This window comes from Nannospalax galili, unplaced genomic scaffold (genome assembly GCF_000622305.1).
Source record: "Nannospalax galili isolate Female #2095 unplaced genomic scaffold, S.galili_v1.0 scaffold31, whole genome shotgun sequence".
In the NCBI taxonomy this organism is placed as follows: domain Eukaryota; kingdom Metazoa; phylum Chordata; class Mammalia; order Rodentia; family Spalacidae; genus Nannospalax; species Nannospalax galili.
In genome coordinates, this window is record NW_008332149.1 from 3,004,263 (window position 1) to 3,017,959 (window position 13,697).

The 13,697-nt window shown below is 39.0% G+C and overlaps 1 protein-coding gene across 2 annotated transcripts in view; it reads right to left on the reverse strand.

The window, feature by feature from the left end:
• The window catches only part of Wdr11 (WD repeat domain 11), a 51,256-nt gene that overhangs the window by 31,127 nt on the left and 6,432 nt on the right, over positions 1–13,697 (reverse strand). The window contains exons 6-11 of one of the 2 annotated variants that reach the window (XM_029560736.1): positions 11,796–11,961; positions 10,625–10,739; positions 9,664–9,859; positions 9,279–9,379; positions 5,982–6,158; positions 2,891–2,975 (exon numbers count right to left, since the gene is read on the reverse strand). In XM_029560736.1, coding sequence (XP_029416596.1) covers positions 2,891–2,975; positions 5,982–6,158; positions 9,279–9,379; positions 9,664–9,859; positions 10,625–10,739; positions 11,796–11,961 — 840 coding nt within the window. Of the gene's footprint in view, positions 1–2,890; positions 2,976–5,981; positions 6,159–9,278; positions 9,383–9,663; positions 9,860–10,624; positions 10,740–11,795; positions 11,962–13,697 lie in introns of both variants that reach the window. The other variant, XM_008827292.3, reaches the window with a different exon arrangement.

A 13,697-nucleotide genomic window follows, 5' to 3' on the forward strand; every position in this document is an offset into this window, starting at 1 on the left:
CTCTGTCTCCCCTCTGTTTCTATGTCTCTATACAATTCCTAGCCATTGAACAACTGTAATCATAGACTTTATCACCCAGCATCTTGGGTTCTGAGTCCTATGTGTTCATGACAGGAAACTACTTCTGAACAAGGATGGCAGGGGTGGGGTAGAAGCACCCATTTCTGAAACCCCTTAATCCTGATATTCATCCATAAATTTACTGGGCAAACAGAGACCATTTTGCTTACCACAAATAACTCAATGTAATCAAAGTAATATTGAGCCAATCCATGTCCATATAAACTATTTTCACTATTTTCTACAGAAATGGGACATACTGCTTTAAACTCAGTCCCCTGGAAAAAGATACAAACTAATTATATAACAGAATTAACCATTCTACTTTGTTCCTTCTAAGTATCTGCCACAGGGTTATAAACACTAAAGGCTTTAATTATAGGTTCATAGAAAATGCTCAATTGATATCTGTAGAGCATCAACATTGTTTCTCTCTGTCTCTGTCTCTCTGTCTCTGTCTCTCTCTCTCTCTCTCACACACACACACACACACAAAGACACACAGACACACATAATGCCACTCAAACTGTCTGTAGTTACACAGTTCCTGGCCACTTGTATATGTAAGATTCATAATCAAGTAAAACAACTTTCTAAAAGTTACCCTTCATTTGCATCTGAAAATCTAGACTACTTCGGTTTATTGCTAATTGGTTCGGACTTTTTTATAACACATCTGTGAAATTTTCATAATGGTTTAATTATAATACTAAAATCACATTAATTGAAGCATAAAGACAACAGGGTTTAGCATCCTCTTGGGCAGCATCTCTGAATATAAAATGAATAACTTTCAAAATGGCAATGAAGTGGGAAAATTTACATAAAAAATGAAGCATCTGCATGCGATCGTTTGCAACTCTCCTCCGAGGGAGCAGCACACCCCTCAGGGTGTTCAGTGCCCAGCTAACACAATCGCTGCATGTGCAAGTCACATCTATAGTGATCTGCACAGCCTGACTGATCCAGGTGAGAACTTAACACTTTGCTACTTATTATAGTCAAACTACTTACTGAAGGTTTCAGTATTTAGAAAGAAAATGGCAATGCGCTTGATTTTCGAGAAGCACTCAACATGATTCTTGGCTCAGTCAACATTTTTTTAAAAATATTTTATTTATTATTTATATTTTATGTATCTGAATGTATTGCCTGCATGTATGTAAGTGCATCCTTGTCATGCAATACCCACAGAGGTCAGAAAAGGGCATCAGATCCCCTGGAACTGGAGTTATGGACAGCTGTTAGCTGCCATGTGGGTGCTGGGAACCAAACCCAGGTCCTCTCCAGGAATAGCCAGTGCTCTTAACCACTGAGCCATCTCTCCAGCCCCTCGGTCAATATTTTTATTATTTTATTATCACTATGATTCTTAATCCAATGAGCATTTTCCAACAGGAGATCTAGCACAAATACCATAACTACAAGTAAAGAGCTCAGGATCTGAAGCTTAAAAAGTCAGTGATGAATTCTATCCACCTCCTTCGCAGGCTTTGTACCTCTCAGTTTTTTGGTCTGTCAATGGGAAACTGACAGACCCATTCTCGGGATGCGGGGCAGTCAGTAACATGATGGGCACAAAGTGCTCAGGTTGAACATATCTTTACAAGTACAGGTTAGGTGGAGAGCTCTGAGTGGTCAATGGCAGCCATAAAAGATAACACCACACAAAGATCAGGATAAAAGGTAGATGAAAGAGAAGAAGGAGACATAAGCAGTGGTGGCAGAGAGAGAGAGAGAGAGAGAGAGAGAGAGAGAGAGAGAGAGAGAGACAGACAGACAGTGGTGGCAGACTGCAGACCCTGAAGTCAGATAGACAGGAAGCTGCTATACCCCATGAGCCTGCTGCTTTGAGTACCTTACTATTCCACGTAAATGTATTTGCAGAGACGCTGGAAGGGCACAAAATAAGAGAGCAATAGTCACTCTGCTGCACCACAGAACAATCTGTAGTTGTAACAAACTGAGGCAATGTGAGAAGCAATAGGCTAGTTTTTGTTTGACTTGGTTTTTGTGGTGCTGGGGCCTCATATGTGCCAGGCAAGTACTCTACCACTGACCTACACTCCCAGCACCCCAGGCTATCTCTGAAGGGAGGCCTTGTCCTGTCCAAATAGATTTACTCTGAACTAGATTCACTAACACTTCAATGTACACATAAGACTAAACAAGTATACAATGTACAGAATACAGGAAGTGCCCTTTATACTGTCATTAAAAGGTCATCAAAATACTAGAGATTTTATATATACATGTACTTGTAACTTCATAGTGTATTATTCATAGACAGAAAAGGGAAATAGTTTCGCATTCACCAAATAATACCGTGGGGCCTATCTAAAACACGCACTTTACAGTAGAAAGCAAGAGGTACTCGCCTCCTAGCTTCGTCTTCTCTCAGACCTCTGCACACCCCACACTCACACATACTAGTCTCATCCACAGATCATGCTGCAGAATCAGAGAAATGTTTTCTATTTTGGGTCTTTCCTGATAGAATTCAAAGAAACAAATAAGGCTCACTGACAATTAAAATGACTTCAAGTCTCTCCCAAGCAGTCCTACCGGCAGATCATCAAACTGAGAAGTGAAGCTGGCCACATAGCAATCGCCAGTGAGAAAGTAACCTGGACGTTAGAGAAATCCAGAAATGTAGCAATATCCTTTGCAAAGCAAACAGCATCCACTTTTAATTAGCCATTAGCTAGGCACTCACTATTATTCAAACACAAGCACATAGTTACCACACACACCCCTGTAGGACCCTCAGTGCAGAGAAGTCAGCAAGACCCCCTCTGACGTTCAATCTCCCTGTCACAGTCGTACTCACTTGACTTCACAGGAGTGGACACTCAGCTCCTTGTGCAGCAGACCGCTGGTCAGGTGGTACACAAGCACAGAGCCGCTACTTGTACCTGTCGGACGATGTGACAGAAGAGCACTGGTTTAGGAAAAGGGCCAACTTTTTCCAAGAAGTCTTTTCCCAAGACTGGAATCATTTTACATTTATCTTGCACACAAGGAATCCAAGAAGAGTGCTTAAAAAGTGACTGTTTCCATTTGCCTCTTTATCAAAGCTGGTTCTAATTTCATATCCTCTGAAATTTTTCTAAAAGATTTAAAAACATAAATCAACACATATAATAATTGAAATAACACTTTCTTAAACTTTTCAACATGTGAGAGTTTATATTTTTTGAGATTCAGATGTTTATTACAGCTGGCCCTTTGAAAGGCAACCAAATTGAACTTATTTACCAGAGTTTGGAATTGTGTTTTGTGTCCTATTAAGTCATGACAAGATAATAAATTAGGGTGGTTAAATGTGACTTCTTCAGTTAATGAGACTTTGGCTCATACTCTGGCTAAACTGTTTGCCCAATACTGAATCCATGCTTTTACCTCTTTAAACAGGGAATAGCAGAAAATCTGTTAGAAGTTGAAAGAAAAATTGTGTGTGAAGCACTGAGCACAGCACTGGGCACAAATCAGCACGTGACCACTGGTATTAATGTAGCGAATCAGCATTTCTGTTCTCACTGTAAGACACTTCAGAGTCATAGCTGTTCCTATAGATTTTGGTTTCTTAGGCCCAGGTAGTTATGTCTAAAATTTAAGGAGGAAAGACGTGGACAGAGTTAAGAAGTTCTAATCTCTAAAATATTTTTATAATTTCAGAAAGGAAAGTGAGCAGCACAACTGCTTGGAGAATTACTTTCTCATGGACCTGATTGAAAGAAGATTCATACAAAGCCACAGAATGGAAGTAAAAATGACAAGCAAACTCCAATTTTAGCTTATTTCCTAAATAAATCTCCAGAAATTTTCTATATAACTATTCTAGAAGAAAGTTATGGTTGTTTACATTTATCATCCATTATATTGTAGCAACTTATGGTTTCAAGAAAGCAGATTTATTATTAAAATTTTCACTTTAATAGATCTTCACAATAGTCAAATGATTGCTACATTCTGCAAATTTTGATGTTGCTAACCTATGATCTACTGTGCTGACCTATGACCTACTGCGCTGACCTATGATCTACTGCGCTGACCTATGACCTACTGTGCTGACCTATGATCTACTGAGCTGACCTATGATCTACTGCGCTGACCTATGATCTACTGCGCTGACCTATGATCTACTGAGCTGACCTATGACCTACTGCGCTGACCTATGACCTACTGAGCTGACCTATGACCTACTGAGCTGACCTATGACCTACTGAGCTGACCTATGATCTACTGCACTGCAGGCATAAAAGAAGAAGTGACTCTGCTGTCTCCCCAGGGACACTGCACCACTTCAGGCATGGACTTATAGTCCTCACTTTTATCTTGTCATACTAAAGTCAGAAAATGATTCCATTCACTTTCTACTAGTACAGTGGAAATATCAGACCGTGACAGAGCTCTTAATTATATAGTTTTAACAGGGAGTAATTTTCCCCCAGAAATGAACAAAATCCTAAATGACAAGTTACACAGACAACACTATGCCTACATTAGGGACAATGTACACTAATGAATCCTAAGTAAAACCTCAGTATGATGTTAAAGATACATGGCTTCCAAAGCAAAAATTTCACATTTATCTGTATTTATATAAATCTAGAAATATTACTGAATCTTCAAATTCAAATCACTTTCAGAAGATAGTCAAAGAAGATACAGGAAAAACCAAATAAACAAAACCCAAGACAATACCCAAAAGAGTTGTTAGCACTCCTGAGTCAGCCACAAAGCTAAATGAGACACGTTGGCCACCGATGTGGTCAGGCTTTCATTTAGGAAAGAAAAGGAACCACTAGCCACAAGTCTACAGACCTAGAGAGAGAGTCAGAAGCCAAACAATAACATCAGAGGGGGAAATGGGCACTGTTTCAGACAAACAGACCAGTTCTGAAATGTTTAGAGCTATTCAAACTTTACATACTTAGACTTATCTTTGGCTTTCTCTGTAAAGGAAGCGAGGTTCACAGGCTGACCCCATTACTATGAAACCAATGCAAAACAACAGCTGAAGCCCACTTTTTTCTGCCTATTCACATAAACATTCAGTGACATCCCAGGTACCTGGGAGGTTGAGGTAGGAGAATTATAAGTTCAAGGTCATAGAATGAACTCAAGGCCAAGCTGGTAAACTTAGTGGCACCATCTCAAATTTTAAAAGGAAAAGAAAAAGGGTGGTGGATAAAGCTCAGTGGTAGAATGCTTGCCTAGAATGTTTGAGGCCTGAGGGTCAATTCTCAGTGCTAAAATAAGTAAACAAATGAGCAAAGCAAAAAGCAAATCTTAGTTTACAGAAACCATGACCTGTTTAAACAGGGCTGAAGAAGAACATCACTATCATTATACTATTAACTCTGACTACACTATTAGTTAACGGAGGCCTAATACAAAATGACATGCACATTAAAAGACTGGAGTGTTCCAAGAAGAGATAAGAAATCCTGGACTGGCTGGGGGCTGGGGAGATGGCTCAGTGGTTAAGAGCACTGACTGCTCTTGCAGATTCTCAGCACCCACATGGTGGCTACAAACTATCCTTAACCCCAGTTCCAGGGGAATCCAAAGCCCTCTTCTGACCTCTGCAGCACTGTACGACATGGGCACACTCACATACATGCAGGCAATACACTCTGGACTGAGCATCATGTGAGGACTACACTATTTCCCCGATCCTTCAGAGATGTGCTGATAGGAGTCAAGTAGAACGATTCACAACAATTAAAATTAAGGCAGTAAGAGTAACAGGATAGGAAAAAAAGAAAAATATGTGAAGAGGAATATTTATACAACTTTTCTCAACTATTTCTTCTTTTAAAGCATACTCAAAGACAATATAGGATTTTCTAGAAATTAGGAAGCCTAAATATCTTACAAAATGAGTTTCAAAAAGGAATAGGCCAAGTACTCACCAACAGCAAGGAGTGGCTGATACATCTTAATGTTTTTTGTGGTCAGTGGAGGGCACATACGGATAGCAAACTGGGGAGAGGGAAGTCCTGAGAACAGTCCTGTCAGCAGGAATTTGAGGTGCACTTCCTGCAGGGTGGAGAGTTTGGGATGCTCTTCCCCAGCAATAGCACTCTGCCCTGATATGTCATCAAAAATACAAGTGTATTAATCACAACGTAAGCTGACCTTAAATATCTAGATATGCTCATCAGGTCTAGAGGCAAAGGTGTGAGGCATCTATCGGGGGGCTGGACCTAGCAGGGTCATGATGGAGCCACAGTCGCCCACCAGACTTAAATCACACCACTGACAACTCCAACTCCAGGTACTGCTACCCAGAATCAGGAACCTATGTTCTAAGAAACACCGCTTCATCTGAGGCTCCTGGAATGAAGGCACTCAATGAGGCTTTCAGAAGCAGGCAGGAGGCCTGCCTGGCTTAGAGAACACATTCTGTAGAGTGGGACGCTAGAACACATTCCTACTTTAGTACCTTTCTGTAGGGCTACTTTTCAGCCCAAGGAACTTCGTAAGGCACTTGAAATCGGTAATCACAAAAAACACATTCAAAGAACCCAGAATTTCTAGTAAGAAATTTTAATGTGTAAATATATCTACAAAATTTAGGGTTTACAATTAAATACTTTATCCTTGTAAAATAATATAACTGTATCAGTAAGAAATATATGTAGCATATAAACTGTCGTTATAGAAAGGTGTCTTTTTGTTTTGAGACAGGATCTCATGAAGCCCAGGCCAGCCTTGAACTTACTATTTGGCCAAAGATGACCTTGAACTCACCCCTTTTGCCTTCACCCCCAAGTCTTGGAATTCTAGGTTTGTGCCACCATGCCCAGCTTGATAGTTAAGAATTAAATGGTATTATTTTCATACGTATTGTTTGTACAAATTGAACAAATCATCCAGCAAAAATTATAAAATCAAAACTGTCCAGTAAAAAAGGTATACAAACTTCCTTCATATAACCCAGTATTAAATAGTGGATTAGCCAAAAGTACATAATGAAAATATATATGAATACATACATACATACAGCAACACCTATACACTATGAAATATAGTTATTAAGAGTGGGTAGGTAATAGGACTATGAATATAGTCCTTTGAAGCTATAAACTTATTTTAGTAATGCTATTTTGAAGCCTGTGGAATTCATAAAAAAATAATCATTAATTTAATCTAATTAAAATGATCCCTTAGGATTGGCCATATAGTTGATACCAATAGGTAGGCTATTAAGGAAAAGGAGGTTCAACAGGTAGATACCACGCAAACCAGCACTATAAGCTTAGAGTTGACTCATGGGAACGGTCACATTTTTCAAGTATTTTCCATAAGAGGCAATTCATGAGGCAGGGCAGATTTAGGCCTTAGTAAGCTACAGCCTTTATCCAATGAATATAAATCAGTCTCTATATTTAACTGAATTGCTTTCAATTATCATTAAGTACACAGTGAATTTCAAGTTAAAAGTTTAATTAAAATGTTTTCAAGTGACAAACTTTATTTATCTAACACTTTTGTTTTTTTCTTTTTGAGACAGGGTCTCCCTGTAGCCCCAGCTGTCCTAGAAGTCACTATGTAGACCAGGCAGGCCTTGAACTCACAAAGATCCACCTGCCTCTGCCTCCCAAGTGCTGGGATTAAAGGCATGAGCCACCACATTTAACACTTTTAAATCAACTATATTGTTAAGAAAGCTTGATAATTTGTTTTTCTTTAATACTGTAATTTATATCACTTAGATACCTAAGCAGCATAAAATTTCAGTTTATTATGGGTTTCATATTGCTGATTAGTTTTGTTCGTGTGTTTATAATTCTTTTCATTTTTATATTTTATATTAAGACAAGGTCAACTCAGAAAATTGTTACTGATGAGATGAATTTTGAAAATCTTGCGTGTCCATACTTCCTATAGGGATTGATTGATCTAAAGGTGAAGAGAGAAAACTAAAGGGCAGCCTTACTTAAGCAAAGGGCTCCACAGTTGGAGGAATCCTGACAAAACCAGGGCTTTGAGAGGTCAGAGTCTTGCCCCAGGCAACAGTGCAACAGGCAAGACTGCACAGCACTGCTAGGTGCAGCTCCAGAGCCAGGAAAGATGGGTTACTTGCTGGGCTTACATATTCTGCTGTGTATTGTGGGGCAAGTTTTTAAACCTCTCTGGGACTCATTTTCCACATACCTTAAATGGAGATAATATTAACTACATTGCAGGGCTATGTAATATGTATTTGGCACAGCAGTAAATGTAGTTATTAAGCACTCAAAAAGTATTTGATTAATCTGATTAACAAGGTAATGTTCTTGGTATATCATCTATCTAGCATTTACATGAAACAACTCACTAACAACCATTCTCAACTACATTATGGAAGAATGATTCAGAACATTGTTTATAAGACACATTTACAATTTTAAAAGAATTAGATGTCAAAATTGGTTGGCATATTTATAGTCTTACAATTCCAAGTTCCCTAATACTTGAAAACTGCCAAGTTCTTTCTTCCTTTAGTATACACTAGGCCCATAATAAGTAAATGACTGAATATGTTAATTCTAAGTATTCATTGAAAGTAAGAATTACCAACATAAAAAAATTCCTGTCAAAAAGGTCAATTATTTTTTCCAGTATCGCTCAGCTAGCTTCTTCCTTTTAATGCATATCAGAGAGAGAGAACAAAGCCCTGTGCTGAGTCCTGGGGATACAGAATTGAATCAGACACTGTCCCAGTTCTGCAGAACTTAGCATGATCTACTGGATGAAACAGAACTACAACCACAATTAGAAGATGGCTGATCACCACTAGGCACTATGCATAAGCAAGAACATTTAAATAAGGCTTAGAGTACAGAAATACTTGAGTTGAATTTTGATTTACAAATAGTGGAGAGGGGGGGGGCATGCAACTGATGTGAAGCTGTTGAGGTCTGGGAGCCCACAGGGCTGAGGAGGTAGAGGCTGCTCAGGAGCAGCTCTAAGTCTAGACATGGTCATCTCTTGTTTAAACCACTCTCTTGTGAATGTCATTTCTAGCAACTAAACACCTATCTGCTATTTCCGACTTTTCAGGCTTCAATATTTTAGATTTCTGATTTAGAAAGACAATTTTGTATTTGAGTCTTCTTGAGTATTAACGTTGACTTTATAATAATTGCCACGTCAGTTACTCTTAATTCTGCTCTTCAGAAAGACTATCTAACAAGCAGGTTAGAGGAACAGAACAAGCTTACCAATCATATTATCTAGGGAAAGGTCTGGGAGTTTGCTCTGTCGCACTCCTACAGGAATTCCACAGAAAGACACTGGTGAATACAAAGGTGACACACCAGAGCTACTGCAAAGACATAAGATTAGACGGTTTGTATAGGTCTCAAGCCAGCACTGCACATCAGGCACTCAGACTATGACATCAGGTCAGGACATTTCTTCTATAGTAACAGTTACCAGTCTTAGTTACAGGACAAACTGCTGCCAGCTCACACCATTACTAGTGATCTAAGGCTTTATGTCCTTTAAAAATTTTTTTGTAAAAAATAGTGTTACTCTTTTTATGATTCTGTTAACTTAAAAAAATGGGAAACCAAAACCAAAACCCAGCCCCACGCATGCATTTACCTGTTGCGTGCATTTCGACTGCACGTGGCAGACTTGAGCTCCCATATCATGACCCTGCCATCGCTCACTACAAGGGCAGCTGCATTCTCATTGACAGGACAGCACACCATACTGAAGGGCCGGACAGTTTTCGTCACCCTGATTGCATCGCACTGGCTCCGTAAATCATAGGTAAGCTCCTGAACAGGGTCTGGATCTTAACATAAAATTGCCTTCTTTTAAATGTCTGGGTTCAAGTGCAGTAACATCACTACCGCCTGACTCAGTTCAAACAAAGCCTCAACCACAAGGGTGCCAGCCCTTCACTAGCACACAGTGACAAGAGCAGCTGTCCCTTTTATTGCTACCAGTTTCTTCAGATTATAAAGATAATTCACAGGACTGACACGGTTTAATCTCTAAAATAACACAGGATACCTTCTTTAAAGTTTGTTAAAGAATGCTTTGCAAAAGGATCGATGAACAGCACACCGGGACTGTAACACACAGTAGTATACAAAGTCTGAAAGCACCTGTGCTTTATAAAATCACTTCCATCTGTTTGTAGCATTTCACAAAAATGTTTATATCCCCCAAAGATGTATCTGACAACCTAGTGCCTTGGAAACTGACTAACCCTATGCTGTTTTATAATGAAAACTATGGCAGGGCAAAAGTCAAGGTGGTATAAAGACACACAACCCTGGACACAAGGAGGAAATATTCACAGACGGTGACATTTACGCGGCTGTGGCTATGATCAGGAAGGAGTGACAAAATGCTGGTCTCTGCTGCATGCAGGAGGGGCACTGCTGCACAAGAGATTCCTTCTGAAGGCTTGTGCCGTTTCATGTCTCACTTATGGACATGTTCTGACAGTTTCTCAAGATAAGGACTAGCATCCACACTATTTCTTGACTGGCATTTGTCACATGATGCTTTGTAAACAATTTTGAAGAAAGCTGTAATTAACATTACTTACCTGGTACATCACTTGCAGGGGTGAAAACGCTACTATAAGACCTTCGAACACGTAAGGTTATACAGCCGTTTTCATGCAGGCAAAACAAGCCATCACGCTGAAAGCAGGGTATCACCTTAAAACAGAGATGCATTTATTTTATATATTAACTTCTTTTTTTTCAATATATAACTTTATTGAACCTTTGTGCATTTCATACAATACATCTTAATCATATTTTGCCCTCTCCCTTTTTTGCAACCCACCCCCAACACACCCACTGGATTTCATGTATTCTGTCATATATGTTAAGGCCTATCGAGTCAAGTTTGGGTATCCAGATGTCCCTTATTGCGTGTTCAGCCACTGGAGCCTGCTCAGCCTATCCAGCATCTCCGTTAAGGGAGTGACACTAGAGAGGTATTTGTTTTTAATAGTACAACAGAGTACCAAGTACTGTGAAATTCAAAACATATTTAGAGAATATGGGCAAAATAAGAAACAAAAACATACATATTCTCTAAGCTTTAAAAACAAACACTTAAAAAATCCATTTGCAAGTCTCCGGGCTATGGTGGCACACACCTTTAATCCCAGCACTTGGGAGGCAGAGGCAGAGGCAGGCAGATTGCTATGAGACTGAGGCTAGTCTGGGATAGTTTACAGTCCTAAATATAATCTGCCTTATCCATGTAAGTTATTATTTTTTCTTTGTCTGAGGCTAGTCTGGGATAGTTTACATGGTGACTTCCAGGCTAGCCATCTGGGGCTACAGGGAGACTGCCTCAAAAAATCAAAAAGGAAAAAAATATATATATTTGCAGTCCTAAATATAATCTGCCTTATCCATGTAAGTTATTATTTTTTCTTTGTTTTGCAGCCATGGCTGGCCTAGAACGCACTACGCAGCCCAGACTGGCCTTGAGCTTCTGGCAGTGTTCCTGCCTCAGGTTCCTGATGGGGTTAGAGGCACATGCTACTATGTCTGGCTCTTAAATAGTTTAATAAATATTTCATGATCAATCAGGACAATTTCTAGGTAAGTCAACCAATGAGCAGTACAGAAAAATATGGAGTACAAAATAACTCTTCTATTTTGATGGAAAAGAGAAGGGAACAAATAGTTTCTGCAAGACTGTGATCTTGCTAAGTAACACTCATAACTGAGGGACACATTATAAAATGTAGATACCTGCAGAAATGGAACTCCTGTTCGTTCTATTGCGATCACACCCACTGTTTGATTCACTTCAAGGTCAAGGATTAAAATCTCTCGAGGATAAAGCAATAACATGTGACTCCTTTTTGAAGGTAGATAGGCCAACTGGAGGCAATCGTTGAGAGTTACGAACTCAGCACTAAAAAAAGTATTCAGCGATGAACTGCTATGAACGTCAGTACAAGACAGTCACATCCAAACGCTAATGAAGAAGTTAATTTTGTACTTTCCACATAAAAATTGTCCAAGAGAATGAACAACTATTTCTTGAAATGACCAACATGGATTAACATCCAAAACTTAGACCTCTACTAATTGACAGAATTCAAATTAAGGCAAAAAATATCGTATGGGTTGGGTAGACATCAGTGTTTCTAAATTTCTGAAGTGGACAAAGCTAAACAGTGCAGGCTCTGACTATGGTGAGATAGTGACAGCCCTGCATTGGTCACGAGACAGTTTTACTTTTCCTTTGCAATCAGAGGGACTGACTGCTGAAATAAAGACCTGGGACTAAAATATAAAACATTCAGGGGAATTAGGCTCACTGAACCAGGAGTTACTGGACCATCCATGGGGCCTAGGACAAGTTCACCTCTCCAAGTCTCTCCTTGTTACTTTTGTGCTGTCCTAAACAAATTGAGGGTATTTTACTCCCTTATACATTCTTTCATGTTACTATAACACGAAGCTTGTAGAATATATAATATTTTGACATAATTATATTGACAAGTTTGAAATTTAAAATACAGTTAATTTAGAGGACTAGGAGGAGAGTGGGCCTGTACTGCATCAGGTCCTGACTGCCACTCAGGCAGCCTGGGGACATCTGACAGAAGGGACTCAGGTTTCCTCATCTATAACATGAGAATGGTATAGATGCCCAGGACTGGAGTAAGACAAGTGAATTAAGGTGAAAGCACTCGGATCAGTTCTACTGAAAGAGATAAATGGTGCATTTTTCCAATAATCAAGAAACTTGTGATTTGTATAATAGAAAACAAAGCAAATAAGTCATAACATAAAACTCCTTAGTCTGCCAAACAATTATTTGTTGTAATAAGGAATTCACACAAAATAAAAGTTCTCTTAAGGTAATTAAGGAACATTCTTAAACCATCTCAGGATAGGGTGGGAAATAAATTAACTCTAAGCTAAACCAGCCCATGGTTTAATATATACAAATAATATTTACCCACAAATTCAAAGTGTATTTGAGTGCAATTTTTAATTTTAGCATATATAATTCAGTTAATTATCCACACAGTCTAAACAGAATAATCCTGGCATATTAAAGGCTACTTTAAAATGAATGCCCAGAAAATTCACCAAAGCTGTAAAAATATGACTGTAGCTCTAGTAAAAAACAGGAATCTATTTGTAATGCATAAAATTAGTTCCCTAAAATTATACTCAGGTACAATTTCTTAAATACATCAGCTCACATGTTCTAAATGAATGCATATACCAACCATATCATCTACTCCACAAAGTGCTGTGCTGACATCATTCAGCCTACTAATCTCTGAAACAAGCCTACAAAGTACTTTAACCCTGTTTGACAGCCGGGGAGTGAAATCCGAGCAAGGCTAAGAGCCTCTTCCTCATACTACAGCATTCTCAGGAGCCAGCTTCCATCTAGCTGGGCAGCGTCATTACCTGTACAAGAATCAGCCTCCTATTTCTGACTTGAAAGAGACTGCACGGTACTTAATTAAGGGAATGTATCAAAATGAAAACCCAGCTTCCCCCCAAATTTGCATGTATTAAATAACCACAACTTTAAAATTATCTGCTATTTTCAGAAGGAAACTCAGAAGTGATCGATTTTAATGTGTGAAAATCAGTGGGTAGTTGAGCACAGCTAGCAGAACA